The sequence below is a fragment of the Staurois parvus genome, unplaced genomic scaffold (assembly GCF_062004578.1).
Source record: "Staurois parvus isolate SC_StPar_1 unplaced genomic scaffold, SC_StPar_1.0 ptg000019l, whole genome shotgun sequence".
NCBI lineage: Eukaryota > Metazoa > Chordata > Amphibia > Anura > Ranidae > Staurois > Staurois parvus.
In genome coordinates, this window is record NW_028317815.1 from 23,566,944 (window position 1) to 23,590,724 (window position 23,781).

At 37.2% G+C, this 23,781-nt stretch overlaps 1 protein-coding gene across 1 annotated transcript in view; it reads right to left on the bottom strand.

Moving 5' to 3' along the window:
* SEMA3C (semaphorin 3C) overlaps positions 1-23,781 on the bottom strand; it is a 198,632-nt gene that overhangs the window by 34,274 nt on the left and 140,577 nt on the right. Inside the window, exons 6-12 of the mRNA XM_089685854.1 lie at positions 19,219-19,309; positions 15,412-15,531; positions 12,348-12,490; positions 11,779-11,893; positions 10,079-10,148; positions 6,255-6,399; positions 3,718-3,940 (exon numbers count right to left, since the gene is read on the bottom strand). Of these exons, the coding sequence (XP_089541980.1) occupies positions 3,718-3,940; positions 6,255-6,399; positions 10,079-10,148; positions 11,779-11,893; positions 12,348-12,490; positions 15,412-15,531; positions 19,219-19,309 (907 nt within the window). The remainder of the gene's footprint in view (positions 1-3,717; positions 3,941-6,254; positions 6,400-10,078; positions 10,149-11,778; positions 11,894-12,347; positions 12,491-15,411; positions 15,532-19,218; positions 19,310-23,781) is intronic.

Genomic DNA, 23,781 nt, shown 5'->3' on the forward strand with positions numbered 1-23,781 from the left:
TGTACTAATGGAACAAGGCCTTCAAGGAAGGATGAGAAGGTGCTGAAGACAATCAACGATCAGGATGCCCCTCTTCGTCAAAACTGGAACAGAATGTGGATGCAGTTAGGTCTGTCCTCAACCATGACCGACGGCTCACTATCAGAAGATGAAGAAGTGTTTGAAAGGACACATTTGGATACATTTTGGTAGTGTGGACAATGTACAAAGAGTCCCTGCGCAGGCTCTGAATGCCATCCCACTTGAAGACTTCCAGGGATGCTATGAAGATTGTAAAAATCACTGGGAGCAGAGGCAGAAAAGTCTGAACTGTTCAATGCATTTTTGTGCAAGGTCCACTTTAAGTATCAGAGAGCCAGTGAGTGTGCCTCATAATCCCCTGAGATGTTAGAAGGGGATCAGCTGTAATTCTGCATTGCCTGTAGTGAACTGGTTTATGATCCAAAAAAAGTTACTCACCTCTGCTAGTGCAGATACCATGCAGAAAATGTAGTGTGTTTTTAGGATTATGTTTTATATCTCTAAAGGAATGTAGCTGTCTAGATAGTCTCAGTAGCCATGTACTAAACTCTGTACTGGACAATAGTGCTTGATTCTGCATTTAACAATGTGGCAACAACAGACCAGATTAAATGTAGTATATGGCAGAACATAACAGAAACTTTCACTCTCTGATGTAATTAAAATTGTCTTTCCATATGTAAATATATCCTTAAATAAACTGAAATCTTACACACTGTAAGCATATGTGTACAAGATGAACCCTGAGACAGCTACTAATCGTATTATTTTTAAAAGGGAACACATTATCTAGTTTAAACAATAAGACAGATGTGTATAATGCAACATTCAAACTTGCCACACACAGAATACTGGCCCAATATCATAATATTTTATCTCAAACTAACAAAATACAGTCTGAGATATTCTGAAATTTCTTAAAGAGACACTAAATTTAGAAAAATCTGTCAAGTTACAATAGACATCGTCTAGCAGCAAAATCTGCTATTTTTACTTGTAGTCAATGCTTAGTTTTTATCAGCACTTTCTATGAGAATTTGCATCTTTGATGGAAATAGTTCAATAGTTCCACTGCAGGAGCAAATTCGATCATGCTTTGCTGGGTTTTTTTTGCCTTCCTCTGGATCAACTGTGGGTGTAGGATTAGAACTTTTTTTTTTCTTTTTTAATGGTTGAACTGGATGGACTTTTGTCTTTTTTCAGACAGACTAACTATGTAACTATGATTAAGGTAAATTGTTTAAAAGATTTTATATTTTTTTCATTCTTTAAGAGTACTGTATATGTTTTATATTTGCTTTTTTAGAATTTGTAAAAGACAGTTTACAAATAAACACATAACACAGGGTGCACCCATGACACGACTTACAGAGCATTATTGGTAATCTAAAGAACATACAGCAGAAGTTGTTTTCCTTCAGAATCTCTCCTTTTAATTCCAGAAATTCCACAGAATGGACTTTTTTTTTAAAAGCAGCTAAGAACAGGCAAGCAAAACTGTGAAATGGAGCTTAGAGCTCTATGTGCTGGCTGGAAACTTCAACATAAAATATAAACTGTATACATATACTGTATGTATTGACCATATTTATAAAAAAAAAAAAATAACATCTTTTTCTTGGTGTCCATTGAGGGACACAGGAATTCAGAACCAGGCTATAATACCACTTACAGGAGGTTGGGACACAGGTAAACAAACATCGTTGTAACCTTGCCTCTACTCATCACATCTCAGTTTTGTAAGGAAGCAATGCATAGGACCAAAACATATAGGGGCAGGACTTGTCCCCCCAAATGGACTCCAAGAAAAAGTTTTTATGGTAAGTACAAAAATCCTATTCCTTTATTATCCGTTGAGGGACACAGGAGTTAGGAATTCTAAAACAGTAGAGAATTACAAAAGTAGTTCAACTGCAAAGTGATGTTGGGACCATCCCACAATAGAATATTTGAAGGAATCATGCCAAAATTAAAGCTATTTAAACAGAAAGAACACTAGACCATGTAGAAAATGTGGCCAACAAGAAAAAAATTGCTGGTTCAAATCTCAGGATCGCTAAAGGGATGTTTGTACAGACAACTTTGTTCAGAAGGAAGACCAGCTGGTCAACCACAGAAGACAAAAGCCTAGTTTTCCTTACCCTTGACTTCAGGGAAAAGAAAGACCATGATAAGGAATGAGATAGCCTGATCAGGCAACCACCCTCACAATGAATTAGCCAAGGCACTCTTCACAGCACACAAATGTCTGGAAGGCACCACAATGAAGAACTCAGTAACCAAAAGTCACATTCGATGCTAATACTGCAATCTTCCAGTCCAGTGCGGTCTAGGTAAGGCCTCAAAAGCTGCTATGTAGAAACTAGCTCAAACTGCACAGTGAAGTAAGTCAACGAGGAAAAAACTATCAGCTGTATATCAACAATCTTGATTGAAGTCAATAACCACTTCACGCCCTTAGGATGTACCCGTACTGCAGCCATGATCCCGGTATCAAAATTTGCAGCCAGCGATGGGCTTTCCTGTATAAGTGATTCTACAGCTGCCTGATCACTTCTGCAGGGCGCAAAAGGGGTCCCAGATCCCAAATCTCTCAGTAAAGAGTACCTGTCACTGCCCAAGCTATTGCAGGGGATGTTGTTCATCCCTTTTGAAAGCAATAAAAATTAAATGGACAGTGTGCAAAAAATAAATAAATAACAAAACTTTTTTTATAAACTGCCCCTATCCTCCTGTGTACAAATGCAAACATGCACAAAGGTCCCACACACACACATGTAATCGAACCCCTTATATGAGGAATATTTGCGAATGTCAGAATAATTGTACCATACTTATTAGCCATTCCACAAGCATGCACAATTTTAAAGTGTGACATGTTAGGTATCTATTTAGTCAGTGTAACATCAACTTTTAAAGTTTGCCAAACAAAATTGGGTAGTATATTGTGTTTCTGTGCACTAAAATTCATCAAAGAGCATTATTCCTGGAAATCAGCATTTTAAAAATAGCTGCACAAATATCATGTAACATAAAAAATTGCAGCAATAACCATTTTATTCTCCAGGGCCTCTGTTTTCAAACATATGTAATGTTTTGAGTAATTTTCTAGCAAAAAAAAAAATGTGCAGATTTTAACATGTATGTGAGAAATGTCAGAAAAGGCTCGGACGGCAAGTATTTAAAAAAAGGAATATGATGAATACAGAGGCTAGAAAAAATACAGTTTTTTTTCAGCAGAGTTGAGCCATTAGATAGGTAGAGGCATGATTATAAAAGGGATGGCTTCAACATTTTTGTTTGCCATTGTCCCAACCTACTGCAGGTGGTGCTATAATTCCTAAATTTCTGTGTGCCTCAATGGATGATAAAAAAATATATATACAAAACCACTATCTGTTCCCTAAACCTTATTCTTTGATCATACAAACATTTCTCAGGATGTTATAATCATGAACTCTCCTAAAATGGCTTTACCACCAAAAAATACAGATACTGAAGATGGTAATGTGTCATGCTGCTCTGTCCCTCTCCCTTTCCTTCCAGCAGCCGGTATGAACTTATTTTGCTAGCTACTTTCTTCTAACTATATTACACATATCAAATGTTCAAGATATCTTCAGCAATGGCTCAATACACAACACACTGATCTGGCAACTAAACATTGATGTTTAGTATTAATGGCATTTCACATACCTGTTCCAAGAAAAAGGACATGGTACTTTCCATCTGCTGCATACACTCTGTCCACTGCTATCTTTGTATACTTGTAGTCTGTTCCTGTTCTTATTAGAAGTGGCTTCTTATGTTCCGGATAAATGGAGTTGAACATGAGTGGATGATTCCTTATAAATGTAACAACATCATCTGGGAATTCTTTTGTTGTCAGTACGGTTGGTGTAAATGCACCTCCAGGACACTACAAAGAAATATACACGTATCACATTACTGAATATTTGTATTCTAGAATGCTACCCTTAAAGTAAAACTCAAGCAAATTTCTCTAAGGTTGAGTAAAGAAGAGTTGGAACAAGATTTTGCTGCTGGACTCCCTAACTTTCCGGGTGATTAGTGGGACAAGAAGCGTGTGAACCTTTACAATGGGAGAAATAAAAGCATTTCTTTAGTAGAGTGTGGAAACACTGGACCCTCTGACAAATGCTATGGCTGTTTATCTGTTGGGGAATCAACCTCACTTCTCTGTGGTCTTCAAGACAAGAAGAGAGAAAAAATTTCCCCTAGTAGAGACACAGACAGCAATAAAAATCTGAGATTCCGACCCTTACCCACAACAGCTCCTTATTGGTACCCAAAGCTATGTGTGAGCTCAAGTAAAAATCTTTAAATGAGAGGGATACCAAAGAGATAAGCATATATGCGAAGTGACCTGTATAGATGAGGGTGCCTGTGTTGTATTTATTACTCCAGCATAGATATTTTAATGCACTGACATGTTGTCTTTAGAGTTCTACACAGGTTGAAATGTTTTCTTTAGAGGTCCTACACAGGTTTAATGTGATTAGTAAGAATGTACCTTCAAGTGGCTGACTACCTAGGGAAGAATATGACAGCTGAACCGTATGCTGCAAGCATCTCCACATCACTTATTTACATAGGATATACATTGGGAGTCACTCCACATTTTCCTCTGTAGGGCCTGAAGAAATCAGGAGCCGTCAAATGGATACCCAAGCATAGAAATAATATGCAGTAATTTTGTTTTTCCCCCTTTTCTTCCGCAGATCATAAACCATAAAAAAATAACATAAAACCACAGAGATATTGTAAGCCAAGTTTTATGCTTCTATGTTGGCATAAACCAGGCAAGGGCTGCTGTGAATGACTACGGCTGTGTGCTGTTTTTTCAGATGGTTCCTATATTCTTGAAAAACAGCAATCACCCACACGTGAGTTCAATTCTATGTTCTTAAAGGAAATATGCACAGAAAATTTATGGAGGCTTCCTTTGAGGATGTCTTCTGAAAATGCTAGTTTCCTAGCTAATACTCAAATCCAATGTTTCAGTACTTTATGAGTCACTGACTTGGAACTCTGAATAACAGTTAACTTACAGTGTAAGATCAGGGTATTAAGCCCATATCCACTTTTAATGGCAGAGGTAATGTTCATGATAGTTTGGGCTCACAGCAAAAGAATTCTGGAAATTGAGCAGTGGCCAATGGCAGAGGAGGACAAGGAGGGCAGTGCTAGAGGAGATGAGCAATACAATTAACCTGTTATTGGACACAAGGAGGGGGGGAAGAGGTTTGAAAAAACCCCCCAGAAAAGTAGAGATGGCATTTGAGTGTAAGTGCTAGAGAGTAGTCAAGTATTAAAGTGTTACTAAACCCAAGACCCTGCATTCACTCTATCTGGTCTGCCACAGTACACAGAACACGGAACTGCAATTATTTTAGTAAATATAAAAACTGCTAAATACATTTTCTGATCAGCAGTTAGAGCAGTCTTGTGACTTCTATCAGTGTTTGGCAGAGCACATGTTAAAGCTTGTAGCAGAAGTTTCCTTTCCACTCTAGGATGATGCAGAATCCCTGACCTCTATCTGGACAGTGCTGATTGGCCCAGTGTTGATCACATGCACTCTCCCAAGAAAAAAAAAAACCTCTCTAGCAATACACACCAAACTGGGCATGTGCAGAGTGTCTCTGCACGATATGTCTTATCAGGAGATAAGAGGGGGACATTGGAAGAAGGGGAGGATCATAGAAGTCAGGATCAATCAGCCTTTTTACACAATGTAGAGGATTAACCCTTTAGGTTCCACAGTGAGTATATCAATCATGCTTTACTACATATACAGACTGATTTTACTGTTGTGGGTTTAGTAACACTTTAAAGTTTAATTTAAGTTAAATAGGTGTTAAGACAAGAGTGAGGAAGAGAATAAATAAGTTCTAGGTTAAGGTTTATTGTTAGAAATAGGTGATAAGGGATGGCATAAGCATTTATAATTAAATTAACATATGTTATTAGTTCCAAAAGACTCATGTTGAAACGTCCTTTATACTTCATAATTCCTAATAACTGAACTGCTTTTTTTATTATTCCTGAATCTCTAGCTGATCATTTTCTTTTTCCTTTGCTTCCATCTGTAATTATGCTTCCTGATTACAAGAGGCCTAATTAACATGAATTTGTCAGAACTCCAATGAAAGAGACAAAGAAAGTACAAAACTAGTAACAAAGACAAAAGATCACTTGATACAACTTACTGTACCAGGCCTTGGATATGGAATTCGGCCCTGATAAGGAATCAGCTGGTGGTTGGGTCCTTCTTTGTGAGCAAACGGTCCATTGAACACTGTCTGAATGTCAGACATGTGATATACACATACTGCAGATCCTTTGAACACAGAGCTAAAGAAATAATAAACACTACTATTGATTCCATATAGTATATACAATATATACAGCAAATATACAGTCATGGCCAAAAATATTGGCACCCCTGCATTTCTGCCAGATAATGCACCACTTCGCCCAGACAATTGTTGTGATTACAAATGTTTAGGTATTCTCATGTTTATTTCTTTTGATTGTACTGCCATTCATAATGCCATGCACATGGTCAAGATATCCAGTGCCTGAAGCAGCAAAGCAACCCCAAAACATCAATGAATCTTCACCATTATTCACTGTAGGGACTGTATTCTTTTCTTTAAAGGCCTCTTTTTTTTTCTGAAAACAATAAAATGATAAGCTTTACCAAAAAAACTTAATTTTGTTTAGTCTGTCCACAGCACATTCTTCTAAAGGATTTTGGCTTCCTCAGGTAAGTTTTGACAAACTCCAATCTGTTTTTTTAATGTTTCTGTGTCAGCAATGGGGTCCTCCTGGGTCTTCTACAACTGTGTCCCTTTTCATTCAGATTGCAACGTATAGTGCAAGCTGACACAGTTGTACCCTGTGCCAGAAGGTCAGTTTACAATTGTCTAGAAGTTGATCGAGGTTCTTAATCCACCTCCTGAACAATCATTTGTTGCAATCTTTGATCAAGTTTTCCTCTTTTGTCCATGTTCAGGGAGATTAGCTGAAGTGCCATAGGCTGTAAACTGCTTGACAATGTTGCAGACAGTGGCTATAGGAACATTAAGATCTGTTAATTGATACAGGTGAACTTAAATACAAATTACAAGAGAATCACAAACTTGCCAATAATTTTGTCCAGTCCATTTTTTAAGTTTTGCATGGAATATCTCAGATTTGGCTTTTTGTTTTTCCACTTTTTTGTGTCATACCAATACAAGCAAAAGAAATAAACAAGAGAATGCCTAAAATGTAATTGCAACAATTTTCTGGGTGAAGTGGTACATTATCTGACAGAAATACATGACTCTTTTATATATATATATATATATATATATATATATATATATATATATATATATATATCTCAACATAGGCACCCTGCTAAATATTTTGAAAACTTTCAACCGCTGTTACCAATAAACAAATTCATAATTATTTTTTAATTCCTCTAAACATATGCATGCAGGTGTCTCCAAACAACAGTCAGTAATTCTCACTGAATACAGTCAGATTCTCACAGTCCTGATTTTGGTGCATTGTTTATTAAAGACAGACATATAATAGGTTGATCTGCAACTGAAAAACATTGCAGCTCCAGCAGAAGCCTTCTGCTTCTCATGAAACCCTCTTATGTGGTTAAAATTTTCCTGGGTGCTGGTTTTAAAGCTGGATTCCAGGAACTCAGCAACTTTGAAAAAAGTGAAAAGACTCTATGAGTTAAATCCAACAAGGTGCCTTCCACCTCCTGGACCTACCTCTATTATTTATATCTGACAGGTTTAATGTGCTCCAATGCTGGATTTAGCTGGTCTCCGCCCCTTCAAATGTAGAGTCGATGCAGCTACTATGCCCACTCCTTCCCTTCTCCTGCTCAATCATAGAAGCCTTTGTATTGTGTGAACTCATTCACAAAATACAAAGGCGTCTGTGAATGGGCAGCAGAGGGGAGGGGTGGGCATAGCTGCTCGCTGAGTTTCTCTCCTCTCTCACAGACTCAAGTGTTTAGTGTATCCTCCAGCAGAGCCATAACCCCATCAGATATAAATATTAGAGATACGCACAAAATGTGGCAGTCAGCTTTAAGAACTTATCTCATGGTGTGCAAGCACTTTTAACAAATTTGCTGAATTTGTGGAATTCAGCTTTAAGCTGTGCCCCAGATTTCATAAATTCTTCCCTATAAATATGTCCTTATATTTAATGTACTGCCCGTGCTTTATAATCTAAACTCAAGAGCAATATTCATTCAATGTGACCTGTGGCACGGTTTGCCAAGGAATTTTATTCTTTCCTTCAAGCCTGCCACAACGCTTGTGTCTGGACACAGTAGCTTATTTCACTTTTTTCTTTAAGGTTGTTTCACTCATAGGTGAATTCCCTCTTGGATTAAATCCACATGTCTAAAGGTTTTTATAACAAAACCTGAAATTCTATCTACTGGCTGGCAACCAGGCCTCAATTCTTAACAATTCTGTCTTTTCTCCATTTAAAACACTTTCTATTTACATTTGTTAAACTTTGGAGGGCTGCTCGCTTAAATAAATTCATTGTTTAAACAGATACTGGAAAAGCGCTGCCTTTTCTCTAGGCAGACATTACTTAACAAAAGTAAAAACTAATACACTGTGCTGTATATAATCTTTTTTAGAAAGCCCACACACAGCTGGAAATGGAGTGTAAATGTCATGTCATTTGCGTATTTGATAAGTCTCTTGCACAGACTTCCTTACGCACTTAAAACTTAGGAAGATAAAAGAAAAAAAAAACGATTAATTAATAATTTTCCATAACACAGCTGGAAAGATGCCATGTAACCCTTTTAATGCTCTGTACATAATGACTGATGTTTTTATGCAGCCTTAGTATGGCTTTTAAGTGGATCACTTGGAAGATGTACATAGATGTATTTTTCTTCCATCTGAAAAGCTCAATTTAAAGTGCAGTTTAGATAATTATGCTAGCATTAAAAAAAGGAAGCTTGTCAGCCAGGCTAATACATTATGTATTCTATAAGTACTCTGACTGTCCATTTCCTACTTTTTCTGCTTATCGCCTTAGATCATGGTATCAACAGACTTCTGTTCAAGCTGCCAAATAAAACTGAAGTGTCGGCAGCTTTTAGAATGCATAAGTATCTGCCTAGAAACATCTTAATTATAATTTTGGAACCTTCTTCTTTGGGAAGCAAAGATGCTTTCGCTTGCTTTAATGAACTAGTTCTAAATCTAGATAGGTGATATCAAAATGTAATTTATAAGCTCACACAAAATTCATCCATTCATACCAACCAATCAGATTTTGATTTGTCATTTTCATCTTAGTAAAACCTGCTTTAGTACCACAGCTTACACCACTAGCTGATATCCATGCTAAAGTAAATTCAAATACAACTCCTTTGGCATTACCCACTTATTAAAGGGACTTATTTCTATGAATATTAAATAACAAGTTGTGTGAAATGAGAAATGTAGCCACTTTTCAAGATTTTTGCACCTTAAATGGCATTTTCATAAAAAATACTGACCCAAAAAATTTTTTTTTGGGCAAAACCTAAAATTAGGCCAGCAATACATTTGGCAGGCACAGGCTTACTGGCCACGGACTGTGTATATTTCCTATTAAAGATCTGGATGACACATTACAAACCTGTAACACATAGGGCTTGATTCACTAAAGCTGGAGAACGCAAAATATGGTTCAGCTGTGCATGGTAGCCAATCCACTTCCAACTTTAGCTTGTTCAATTAAGCTTTGACAAAATAAAGGAAGTTGATTGGTTTCTATGCAGAGCTGCACCAGATTTTGCACTCGCCAGTTTTAGTAAATCAACCCCATACAGCTGTCTATTTTCTGGCTATACATCTACTACGGGAATATTTTCATCCTGTAGATGTCTACTGTATTCTTTTCACAAAAAAAACATTAAGCCTTCAGCTAAAAAGCACAATTTTCACTCTGATTTCAAAAATAGAATTTTTGGAATTTAATATTATTATTATTACCATACCTTGAGGTAGTGAAAATACCATATACCAGAGTATTCCGAGGATTGTCAGCTTCCATTAGAAAAACGTCCTCTATAATAAAAAATGAAAAGAGAATATCACAATTCTCTAAAGCAGCCTTTCTCAACCTTTTTAACAAGAGGAACCCTTGAAATACCTTTCTGGTCTTAGGGAACCTCTGCTAAAAATGACTATATCTACTACTCATGATACATAAGTATGATGGTCTGTGGGAAGAATGCTCCTTACACTTGTGGACATTGGAAAGAATTACCGCTTTACAGATAGCTAAAAAGATCAGTGATGTCAGTGAGAACTTGTCTGACAGAGAGAAATTGCTTATTGCTTAAGGAACCCCTGTGGAGAAACCCTAGGGTTCCATGGAACCCTGGTTGAGAAACCCTGTTCTGAAGAATGAACATGAAAAAGATTACATATATCACAAACACTGGATTAAGACTATATCTAAATGTTTCTGCATCACTCTGGAATTGAGCTCTGTATAATACAGTGTGCAAATCAGTAGTCATAGGGGTTGATTTACCAACACCGGAGAGTGCTAAATCTGGTGCAGCTGTGCACTATAGCCAATATGCTTCCAACTTCAGGTTGTTCAATTACGCTTTGACAGGAAAACCTGGAAGCTGATTGATTTCTATGCAGAGCTGCACCAGATTTTGCACTCTCCAGTTTTAGTAAATCAACCCCATAAAGTCAACTGCAAGTGGTAATACTTGGATCATTTACTGAGCACTTTTGTAAATGTGGCCAGTGATCAGTAAAATGTCACACAACAGTGACATCTATGTGCCAACAACAGAGAAAAACACCCTCGATGAAAACTTCCACACTTCTCACCACAAGTCCTAAATTCAGGGCATTTGGACTGTCCTAGACACAACATCAAATCTTAAAAGCACAAGTTTATTTGAAAATGTTATATAAAACAGTTTGTAAATCTTGCAATTTGCCAAGGTGCAGTTCACTACAGTAATCCAACAAAAGTAACTGCACAGGTTTTTAGGTAACTTTTAGGGCCAGTTCATACTACATGCGTTTCAGATACTTTTTTTTTTTCTGCATCCAAAACACACAGAAAGTATGTTATATGGTTGTCAATGTCATAGTTTACATTAGTGCTTGCAGTTCCAGTGCATTCCAGTTGCAGAAACAAAGTAGAACATGTTGCATTTTTTCTGCACAGAACTGTACATCAACATGCTAAAATGCATAATAAAATGCAACAGAACGCACCAAAAATGCACTGGAATGCACATGTCCCAATTTGATTGAATAAAAAGAGGGGGAAAAATGAACTGGAATGCATAAAAGACACACTGGAATGAGTCACAAACGCATCAAAATGCACCGTAACGTGACAAAAACACACATGCAAAAACGCATCTGGAATGCGTTTCTATAGTCTGAAGCGGCCCTAAAGCATTCACTAAATTACTGACAATTCAATGGAATGTGAGAATTCAAATTCCCAAGACAAAGAAACAACTGTCTTAACATGGAAGTCACTGCTGATCAATATACATGGAAAGTGGGAATTCAAATCTGGTATTCCCAAGACAAAGACACAACTGCCTTAACATGGAAGTCACTGCTGATCAATATACATTTAAAAATATCTGCAGATGTACAATGCTGTAAACCCATAATGTAGAGAAGACATTATTATTCATTTTGATCTTACCTAATTCATCAAAATGGGTTTCAGTTCCATCATCATCCATCACTGAACACACAAGCCGCGCCTTTAAGAATGTTGTCCACTTATTAACAAGACTTCTTTGTCCACCAATGTCATTCTAAAAAAAAAAAAGTAAAGAGAAATAAATGACTCCATTAGTAAAATACCCACTATCTCCCACAGAGTAAATGTGTAAACTACCCTTCTATAGTATCTCAGCCTTCCAATCTTCTAGCTAGAGCAATGTCTACAAAATGAAATATTGGTTTGTAGTATATAATACTACACTATTGGCTTTCAGATTTTTATTTTAATACATTTTTATACAGTATTTATCAATAATGTATAATAATGTACTGCAATTAATAAAGTGCTTCAATTGGGTGGAAACAGACTTTGCAAAAGAGATCTGGACTAAATAGATGTAGGAGTATACAGTATATAAGAGTGCTGACCTCATTACTGCACTCATCAAGAACAGGAAATACATCTAAACTGTGGAAACCAGATGTACTTAGTAGACTTTATTGTAAATCTCAGGGTCTGCTAGAGGTAAACACAACACAACTTACTGGACAAACTCTTGCTATCATAGAATGAATCTGCTTGGTGCTCCCACTGTTGTCAGTCAGTCTCTCTTTTAGAAAGAAATAAACTTTTGCATCATTCGGGTCTGTTCCATCTGAAAGAAGCTGTGCATCCACAAAAATTGGCTCTAGAAGGCAAAATAGTTAATTTTAAAATGTAATCTTGTAATAATTAAAGCATTACTAAACCCAGGACCCTGCATTCACTATATCTGGTCTTCCACAGTACACACAACATGGAAATGCAATTATATTAGTAAATATAAAATGCTAAATACCTTTTCTCAGCAGCAATTAAAGCAGTCTTGTGGCTTCTATCATTGTTCAGCCAAGCACTAGCTAAAGCTGGTAGGATGAGTTTTCTTTCTGTTCTACTAGGATGCAAAACTCCTGACCTCTGTCTGGGCAGTGCTGATCACATGCACTCTCCCAAGAAAAATAAAAACCACTCTAGCAATACACACCAAACTGAGCATGTACAAAATGCCTACGGTTCAGTTTATCTTATCAGGAGATAAGAGGTGGTCGCTTAAACAAGGGGAGGAACAGAGCAATCAGGATCAAACAGCCTTTTTACACAATGCAAAGGATTAACTCCTTAGGTTCCACAGTGAGTATAATAAGCATGCTTTACTGCATATACAAGCTGATTTTACTGTTGTGGGTTTAGTAACACTAACTCCATATCTGGTAAAACATCCATATCCACTATGATTCTGAAGAAAAAACTAAATGACAATAAAAGAAACATCTTTGAAAAACCAGGAAGCAAAATAACTACACAGGAAAATGTCTGTGGGCCATCATACTTTTATAAGCTTGTTTGGTATCTCATTCCAAAAACAATGAACCTGGACTCCTCCTTGCAGCTATAACAGCTTTTGCTATTTTGGGAAAACTTTCTGTGTGATATTGGACCGCTTCTGTAAGGATCTGTGCCCATTCAGCCAAATGGGAGATCAGGTGCTGATATTAGATAAGAAGATTTAGCTCGCATTTGGCATTCCAGTATATTCACCTGGTGTTCAGTCTGGTTGAGGTCAGGGTCTGTGCAGGTTTCTTGAGTTCCTCCATTCCAGACTTATTAAACCATGTCTTTATCAACCTGACTTTGTGCACAGGGGAACAGCCATGATCAGGGGAGGACTGACAACTCATGGGGCCCCCGGGCAATAGGGGATCATGGGGCCCCTGTGTCCTTGCCCACACTCAAAGCACACCCAAAAAAGCCTATAAAAAGGTACCAGGGGCCCCCTACTGACCCTGGGCCCTCGGGCAGTGCCCGAGTGCTCAAATGGTCAGTCAGCCCTTGGTCATGAAACCTTCCCCAAACCGTTGCTGTTATGGTTGAAAGTATGAATTGTCTGAAATGCCTTTGTATGCTGTAGCATCAACAGTACCCTTCACATGAAATACCAGTGGAAGGGTATGCACATATTTTTGGCCAAATATGAGGTTGTTATAGTCCATAAAACCTTTGGCCACACAGTATATTATACAGTAACTGCATGAGAATGTATTCAAATCAAGCAACCCTCTATATGTGTCAATATTGTTGGGCTTTTATTTGTTTTGTATTTTTTTAAACCTCATGCAGTGATCTACAAAAACTACGCCACCATATAGTACAGATTCAGCAATGCAAATCACTGGCTGCTCAGTGTGCTGGCCTGCTCAGATTGATTCCCCTAAGGCCACTACAGGACCAAGCAGTCTAAAAATTATTATGTAAACTGTAATTAAATTGGTTGTCTGAATGTGAAAACACATTCAGGCAAGGTAACATGACCCAGCATTGCGAGAGTATTTTTTCTTTTTATCATTTTAACTTTTACTATTTAAATGTTTTTCGGCAGTGGAGGGAGTAAAGGGATTGCATGAAAACACTTTGCACAGAAGGTCTGCTTTGATGATATAAAGCTGAAAATATGATAAATTATAAATATTTTATATTTTAAATTTCTACTAAAAGCAATAAAAAAAATTATTATATAAATTAAAAAAAATAAAAATAAAAATATATATATATATATATATTATAAATATTAACAGAAAAAAGTCAACACTATGGGTAGTAGCCGGCAGCCAGGCAAAAGGATTGATATACAAAAACCAAAAAGCAATAAAAACATGAATGTGACGCACGATATTGGAAGTTCACACTTGCACTTTGACTTATATTCTTTGAATTCATGTTAAATTTTAAATGGCAGATATAATTGAAATTTCAATATTATGTAAATTTATTAATGTTAGATATTGATACTAACATATTATTAATCATTCTTTATAATTTTTTTTCACTTGACTTGATGCACGATTGTTATTATATTTATTTTACTTGTCTGATACTCACTGATAGGTGCCACATTCATATTTTTCCATATATAAACATTAGACAGTCTGTACAACTTATTTCAATATCTGTTCTACCTACTTAGGGTGTTAGTGGTCTTTTTCAGTCACTTAACGGGGAAAATCTTCACATTTTATTAGCTGAAGTGCCCTGCACAGGACAAAATGGGGCTGATTTACTAAAACTGAAGAGTGCATAATCGGGTGCAGCTGTGCATGGTAGCCAATCAGCTTCTAACTTCAGCTTGTTCAGTTAAGCTTTTACAAAACAACCTGGAAGCTGATTGGTTTCTGCATGGCCAAAAATGGCGCATTTACATTCTTGGCACGTTAGGGAGTTTTCACACTTATGTGGTGTGGTTTTCCCGCATCGAGGGTGCAGCGCAATGTACTCGCAGCTGTGGTGCAGGTTACCTGTGCTTTTTCATAGACTTCTATTACATTGGGCAGTTTTGGGGCATTTTCTGAAAGTGCACCAAAATTCCTACATGCAGCGCACTGTACCTGAAGTGGGGGAAAACCTCACCAGTGTGAAAGTGCCTTAAGGGTGTGTGGGCAGCAAAGTCAATGTACATTAGCACACTTGGATCAACATACCACAAAATGTAAATGGTCCATTTACATCACTGTATTTGACCCTAATATAGTACTTAGGTGTAATTTCCTTTTGAAAAAAAAAGTTTAAAAAGCTTACCACTTAACCACTTCGAATTATGCTGATCAGTTCGTACAGCATTACGTTTTGTTAGACTTCGAAATATAGCTGAGTCTGTACCCATAAAATCTATATACATTCCAGAAAACAACTCTTCATCTATAAGATAAATAACAAATATGTCGTTAGAAAATGGAAGGCCTGCATTTATTTGGAACTTTCATAGTCACGTGGATTGTACTTCCTTTGAATAATTAATGGCATATATACTGTATTTCTTTCAATTAAAAATGTATTATTTTTTCAAAACATTATCAACTGCTATTTCTGTTATTTTACAGATTTCTAGAGATGGTAACAAACAGAAACAACAGCTTCTATCTGTAAGAATCTATCTTTATTATTATTTTTTTTTGCTTTTATATTTTAACCAATTTTTATTGATGGTAATTTGTTTTCTAACATAATGTGCATCAGTTACTGTATGTATTTGGTAATCCACAGATGAGTTTGAGCCATCGCCATCTTTATCACACAAGATATTTTTTTTTTTGGTTAAAAAATTTAAAAATCTATTTTACCTTAAAATATGACAAAAAAGGTATCATTGATAATATTTTATTACTTGTGTATGATGCTCAAGACATTTGGCACTTTCCTTAAGCAATTAGTGTTTTTAATGGTTTGTCTGAACTTCTGCACCAATGTTTAATCCAGGAATAATATATCAATCAGGCTCTAAATCTTAGCATAATATTACATGTCTGTGAACTGATATGTTATTTGTTCCAAAAACAATTTATTCTGTTATCACAGATTTTATTTTCATCCATGTCTACATCAATTTAGAGTAACCCTTAATTTACTGTTCATTAAACAGTATTCATTTTTATTGAAACCATTATAAATGCAGCTTTATCCAGGTTAGAGCAGTTCACAAAAAAGTCTGTCTACAGGGACATTGCCCATAGGTTTTTGGCTATTCAATGAACATAGCTATTAGAGATTAATGAATATTAAAAAAATCCCACTGGCAATTAGTCTTAATTTTGCCTGTGATCTCATTCTCTGGGATTGAACCTTTTTATCCAATGTGGTCTACAAACTCTTAGGTGTCAAACTTCACCAGTGATTCAAAATATATATCATATATTTTCCAGATGAAAATAACAATTCTATCCTGTCCCAGCAAACTGGCAAAGGGACCATTGGACATCTTTCTCATTTATATTTATATCTTTGTTGATGAAGACATGTAGTGAAGGTTAGCTGAAGACATTTGATCCTCACTGAATTACATCTTGACCTTTCTAACTTTTTTACCAATGTTTTTTGGTCCCTCATTACAGTTCACTAAGGTGATGTTCAAACGTAAAGGGGCCAATTTATTAAAACCAGAGAGTGCAAAATCTGGTGCAGCTGTGCATGGTAGACAATCAGCTTCTAACTTTAGCTTGTTCAATTAAACTTTGGCAAAAATCTGGAATCTGAATGGTTTCCATGCAAAGCTGCACCAGATTTTTCATGCTCTGGTTTTAGTAAATCAACCCAAATATTGTATTCAAAGCCAAAACATTTTTTCATTTTGGGAAGAGTAGGGAGGGGTTATAATCCCTGTTAGGTTTGTATTTATATCTTTTAAATATTTTTTGTGCTGTCTCTACTATGGAGGTTTACTTGATCTACTTGTCCTGGTAACCACTGTCACTGAAATTTAGGAAGAATTTAAAATTTTGAGGTGTCACCAGAAGAGAAATAGAGAGGAGGCCTTTCTATAGGTGCACTTAACTCAATGAAAACTATGTAAGAACAGATTTAATCTCATTTTCTATTGTTTCTAAAGGACAGTCTTTAAGGCAAATCTGCCCAAAGAGACACAGATGGCAAAAAAAAACCAAAAGCTCATAGGCGTTTTAACAATTATCTGCTTGATCAAAAATGAAAAAGGTTTTGGATTTAGATATACTTTAACTTACACATAGACCCAATACCACTTCCACTTTCTGTGGACAGCTGTGAGTAACCTAACATTGTTGGCTGATGTACCAAACTGTTAGGAATAGGTAAAACTGTACATAGTTTTCTTTTATAAGCTATGCACAAAACAGGCAATAGTGGCATGTCAGAGGTAGATAACATGATATTTGCATACCATGGGGCCAAATCCAATAGTTAGCTAATTGGTTTTCTCATGTGACCCCTACATATGTACTAGTAATCAAATGTGCAATGTCCGACTTCTGTAGACTGTCATTGTAGCTGTCTGCCCGTACCTCTGATATGGGCAGGCAGTTACTGAATGACAGGAAGCTCAATGGACTATGAGAGCGCTCACCAGCACCCTCGCAGTTCACTGAGAACTACAAGTCATCAGCTGTTACCAGAATAGGAATCTCCACTGGAAGATTTACCCTCTTGTCCTATTCTGGTTACAACTATAACTACTTATCAACCACAACTTTTTGGATTTTCCAACACTTTCTGCCTCAGTGATATAGGTGTCCGTTTATGACACACAGAATAGCTGAGATTCAGAGGATCACAGCTATTCTCTGGTCATTCACAGTTTATAACACCCAGGAGAACATGTTCAGCCCTTCTTTGGAGATCTGTGTTCTCCCTCCAGATTCTCCAGCCCAGAGCTGGAGAATCAGAGGGACCGAAAACTAAGCAGAGATAATTTACCTCTGCTTAGTAAACTGATCTTTTACTGTAATCTCGCAAGATTATAGTAAAATCAGCCATTTTCCAGAGTTTGTAGACCGTTCTCCAGCGTTTGGAGATCGTTCTCCCTTCGTTCGGAGAACTGCTTCATAAACTGCATTCACAGGAGAACTGTGTTCTCCGAGAATGCCGGAGAACTGAGCAGCGATCTATTACCGCTGGTTCATAAACGGACACCATAGTTAGCAGGACATATGGAAAGGTAGAACTCTCCAAGAGATAAAAACAATAAAATCTGATAGGGGTTTTAATGTGACCTTGTCAGCAAAGGTGACACTCCAGCAGGGGCGGACTGACAACTTATGGGGCCCCCGGGCAATAGGGGATCATGGGGCCCCTATGTCCTTGCCCAAACTCAAAAAAGCCTATGAAAAAGGTACCAGGGGCATCTCATGGGGCCCCCTACTGACCCCGGGCCCTCGGGCAGTGCCCGAGTTTCCAAATGGTCAGTCCGCCCCTGCACTCCAGTCAGCAGTGGGAAAACAGGCATTTGACCCATCCAACTAGATAAATACCTGAAGCTTCTGGGGAACAGAGGTGGCATTTCCAAAAATGGGCCATCAGAGAGGTACAGTGACTCTTTTGGCCGGTATATATTTCTTTACAAGTGACTCTGTGCTGACAGTGTCCCTTTCAAACTTGCACTCTCTAACAAAAATGGATAAGATTTAGCCTATAGATGAATTTTAATACCAGAAAAACATACAAAAATGAACATTTACAGAATGTCAGTTCAGGTTTCACCAAGTAACTATAAAATGCTAAGTTGTTGTCTTGGATAAGTAAATAACAATATACAATACTGAAAGTCTTTATTCAAATTTAACAAAAGAAATGCATGCTGGTTATCAAATGGTGCAAGTTGTATATCTGCTACAATATCAGTCAAAGGCAGTATTTACAATGCAAATGCCTAATTTTAGTGGCAAGCCTTTAACACTCTGAATCAATAACTAACTGATCAGAAAGTTTTGTACTATCCCTGAAAAAGTAAACAATATTTCATACTTTAAAAAATAATACATCTTTAAACCCTAGGAGGATTGCTCCAAACTAACTAGCACATGTCACTGACATGCTGTATAAAACCACAGCATTATATAAGAGTTAATTGATACTTACTGATCATAACAGACACTGTGTTTACTTTTGGGTTAAAAGAACAGCGGCCCTTTCCAGATTCATTTTTGTAATCGATTAAAAAAACACGATCCTGAAATAAAACGGATTCACATAAGTAAAAAAGGAATATAACTTCTGTAACATACATTGGGATAAAAAAAATATCACTTTATATACCCATCTGCCTGATGTTCACTGCAAATTTTACTGCTATGTAATGACTGTGTAGAAATGAAAATCCCCAGTGATTTAATGTCACTGACTAGCTACAATGTTTAATAGGTTCTCGCAGTCAAATCTGCAGCACATGCTTTTAAATAGCCTTCTGTTCTGTAAATTATGAATAGTGTCTTTGATTTTAGTGTGACTGTGCAGAAAGAATGTTTCCTGTGACCTTTTGTAGAATACATTCTTGTGCTGTCAGACATGAGCTAGTGTGGAGGATAGACTAGAAAATGCCTATCGACATATAATGCAGATTTGAAAACTGCCCAAAATATTGTTCTAATGTCTGGATTTTATTTTCAATTGACTATTTTTTTTAAAGGATAAGTTGACCTTTTAAGAAAAAAATAATAAATGCACATATTTTTGCAGAAAAAAAGTGTTCATTTACTATTGTTTCCTGCAGGAGCCTGGAAAGCATTGAACCTGTGATCAGAGGATTATTGGTGTGATCTCAGGCTTCTGCAGACAAGCCCTGAAGCTTTGAGCCTGCATCTTCATACGGGTTGACTGTTTAAAAGCTGCACAGCTTGTGAATGAACCACCAGAGCGCTCACCAGAGCCCTTGCAGTCAATGCAGAACTATAAACTGTCAGCTGAAAAGAATGACAGTAGTTGTAGTTCATTCATCCACATAGCCACCCTGTCTTTCAATTGTGACAGCAGGTGCTGGGAGAGGATCCCTCAACTGCTGGCACAATGCAAGCGGCATCGGGGGGAAGAGACTGTGACAGCCAGAACATATTACATGGTCCACCCTAAATATGGGTAGAACATGTAACATGTTCCAAAAGTGAACTTATCCTTTAAAGAAGTGGAGAACATATTTATGATTTGCAGCATCAATAACTATATGAGTAGTACTTCATATACAGTTATTTCAACTATTTGGATATTGGGTACAGAATCACTGTGAAAACAGAAGTTATTTGAAAATAAATTAGAACTGTATTTACTAAAATTAAGTACATTTCTATTTCCAGTTCCTTCTCTCCAAACCTTTATGTCACCAATCATGTGGCACCAGCATCCTCCCGACAAATTGAATATGAAAACCATGAAATTATAATTTAAAGTGATTCTAAAGGATTTTTGGAGCATATTAAACATGTCATACCTACCTGCTCTACAATGGTTTTGCACAGAGCAGCCCTGATCCTCCTCTTTTAGGGTCCCTTCACTCTTTATAGTTTTACCATCATGTAATTCCCAAAAGTTGCAGGCGGCAGTTAAGAAATTAGACAGTTGTAAAACAAATTAAAAACTAAATATCAGAGCTCTACTGAGGAGGAAGACTACTGCAAATGATATATAATATACAATGGATCATGAACTTTGCCAGGAATTTATAGTTGATACTGCCCTCCTCAACCCAAGGTAGTCTTGTGATAACTACCAAAAGAACAAACAGGAGGGTGCAAACACCCAGTCCATTACCAATGACTTATTGTTCACAAAACATAGATGCCAAATGGATACTCAGAGAAGTGGAAAGTAAAATCGCATATAAACCACAAGATGCCACAGCAAGGGGAATCACGTGCGTCCATGCAACTCTGGACTGGCAAGCTGATGGGTTTCTGAGGCGTACCTCCTTTCTCAGAGCTATGCGATTCCCCTTGCTGTGGCATCTTGTGGTTTTTGAGAGTATCCATTTGTCATCTATGTTTTTTGAACAATAAATCATTAGTAATGCACTAGGCGTTTGCGCCCTCCTGTTTGTTCTTTTTGTAGTTGTAAAACAAATGGGAGATCTTACAAAAGGAGTCCCAAGACATTTAAAAAAAATCAAGTGTCTTAGCTACTTGTGATAACATACACAACACAGTAAAAGAAAAAAAATGTTTCTTTTTATGGAGTTCTCATGCCCCTAACAAACATATACAGTGGGGATCGAAAGTTTGGGCACCCCAGCTAAAAATTTGTATTAATGTGCATAAAGAAGCCAAGGAAAGATGGAAAAATCTCCAAAAGGCATCAAATTACAGATTAGACATTCTTATAATATGTCAACAAAAGTTCGATTTTATTTCCATCATTTACACTTTCAAAATAACAGAAAACAAAAAAATGGCGTCTGCAAAAGTTTGGGCACCCTGCAGAATTTATAGCATGCACTGCCCCCTTTGCCAAGCTGAGACCTGCCAGTGTCATGGATTGTTCTCAATCATCGTCTGGGAAGACCAGGTGATGTCAATCTCAAAGGTTTTAAATGCCCAGACTCATCTGACCTTGCCCCAACAATCAGCACCGTGGGTTCTTCTAAGCAGTTGTCTAGAAAACTGAAACTGAAAATAGTTGACGCTCACAAAGCTGGAGAAGGCTATAATAAGATAGCAAAGCGTTTTCAGATGTCAATATTCTCTGTTCGGAATGTAATTAAGAAATGGCAGTCATCAGGAACAGTGGAAGTTAAAGCAAGATCTGGAAGACCAAGAAAAATATCAGACAGAACAGCTCGCAGGATTGTGAGAAAAACAATTTAAAACCCACGTTTGACTGCACGATCCCTCCAGAAAGATCTGGCAGACACTGGAGTTGTGGTACACTATTCCACTATAAAGAGATACTTGTACAAATATGGTCTTCATGGAAGAGTCATCAGAAGAAAACCTCTTCTACCTCCTCACCACAAAAATCATCGTTTGAACTTTGCAAATGAACATATAGACAAGTCTGATGCATTTTGGAAACAAGTTCTGTGGACCGATGAGGTTAAAATTGAACTTTTTGGCCGGAATGATAAAGGTACGTTTGGAGAAGAAGGGACACAGAATTTAATGAAAAGAACCTCTCTCCAACTGTTAAGCATGGGGTTGGATCAATCATGCTTTGGGGTTGTGTTGCAGCCAGTGGCACAGGGAACATCTCACGAGTAGAAGGAAAAATGGATTCAATAAAATTTCAGCAAATTTTAGATGGTAACTTGATGCCATCTGTGAAAAAGCTGAAGTTAAAGAGAAGATGGCTTCTACAAATGGATAATGATCCTAAACACACCTCGAAATCCACGGGGGATTACATCAAGAGGCGTAAACTGAAGGTTTTGCCATGGCCTTCACAATCTCCTGACCTCAACATAATTGAAAATCTATAGATAGACCTTAAAAGAGCAGTGTGTGACAGACAGCCCAGAAATCTCAAAGAACTGGAAGACTTTTGTAAGGAAGAATGGGCAAAGATACCTCAAACAAGAATTGAAAGACTCTTGGCTGGCTACAAAAAGCGTTTACAAGCTGTGATACTTGCCAAAGGGGGCAGTACAAGATATTAACTCTGCAGGGTGCCCAAACTTTTGCAGATGCCATTTTTTTGTTTTCTGTTATTTTGAAAGGGTAAATGATGGAAATAAAATCTAACTTTTGTTGACATATTATAAGAATGTCTAATCTGTAATTTGCTGCCTTTTGGAGATTTTTCCATCTTTCCTTGGCTTCTTTATGCACATTAATACAAATTTTTAGCTGGGGTGCCCAAACTTTCGATCCCCACTGTACATGAAAAGAAGAAAAAGAAAAAACTTGGGAGGGAAGGACGCAAACAGGCTAAAATTCTTAGACTTTGCCTAAATACTTAAATAAATCATCTTATTTATTATGTACCTAATTCAATGGTAACAATGAAGCCCTTTTACAAATATAATTAAAAAATCTTGCCAATAAATCTTGCCACTCAAAGGAAAAAGAGAGCAGGTGTATATAGAGAGATGAAAAAAAATATGGGAAAAAGAAGGATTGTAGAAAAAAGATGCAAAAACAATGGCATTGTAACAAACTGGTACACCATTTCAAAGAAAGATCTTTCTCCAGTGGTCTTCTATTGAAAATAATGGATAATATTTTTGTGTTGAAATATTTATGAAATATCTTCTTCAAAACGGATTTAACCGGGTCACGTTCCCCTAACTTGGCAAAAAATGATTGAGTAATATTCCCATAGCAGCTGTGCCAATTAATAATTAAAAGCTAATATCCAAACAAAGCTATTCTAGAGCCTAAGAGTACACCACCACTGAAAAGTGTCCACATCGCCCTGGCAGCTATGGGCGTAGACACCTGAAGAAGGACCGTCCATTCTGCTGTAGGAAGAGGTGGATGTAAGGTGTCTACATCCACCTCCTCCTCTCTCTACCCGTAGGAAGACAGAGAAAGAGGTGGCTGTAGATACCTTATTGATTTAGGTTGTAATTGTAGCATTAGCTTATTATGTTTTACAGTCATCAGTTGTGGGGAGGGGGGTAGAGAGCAATGGGGGGTGGTGAGAGTGTACGCAAACAGCAACTTATCACCTCTGTAAAGTGGCTTCTAACTGTGTTCCACTGACTGCATGGCATGTCAC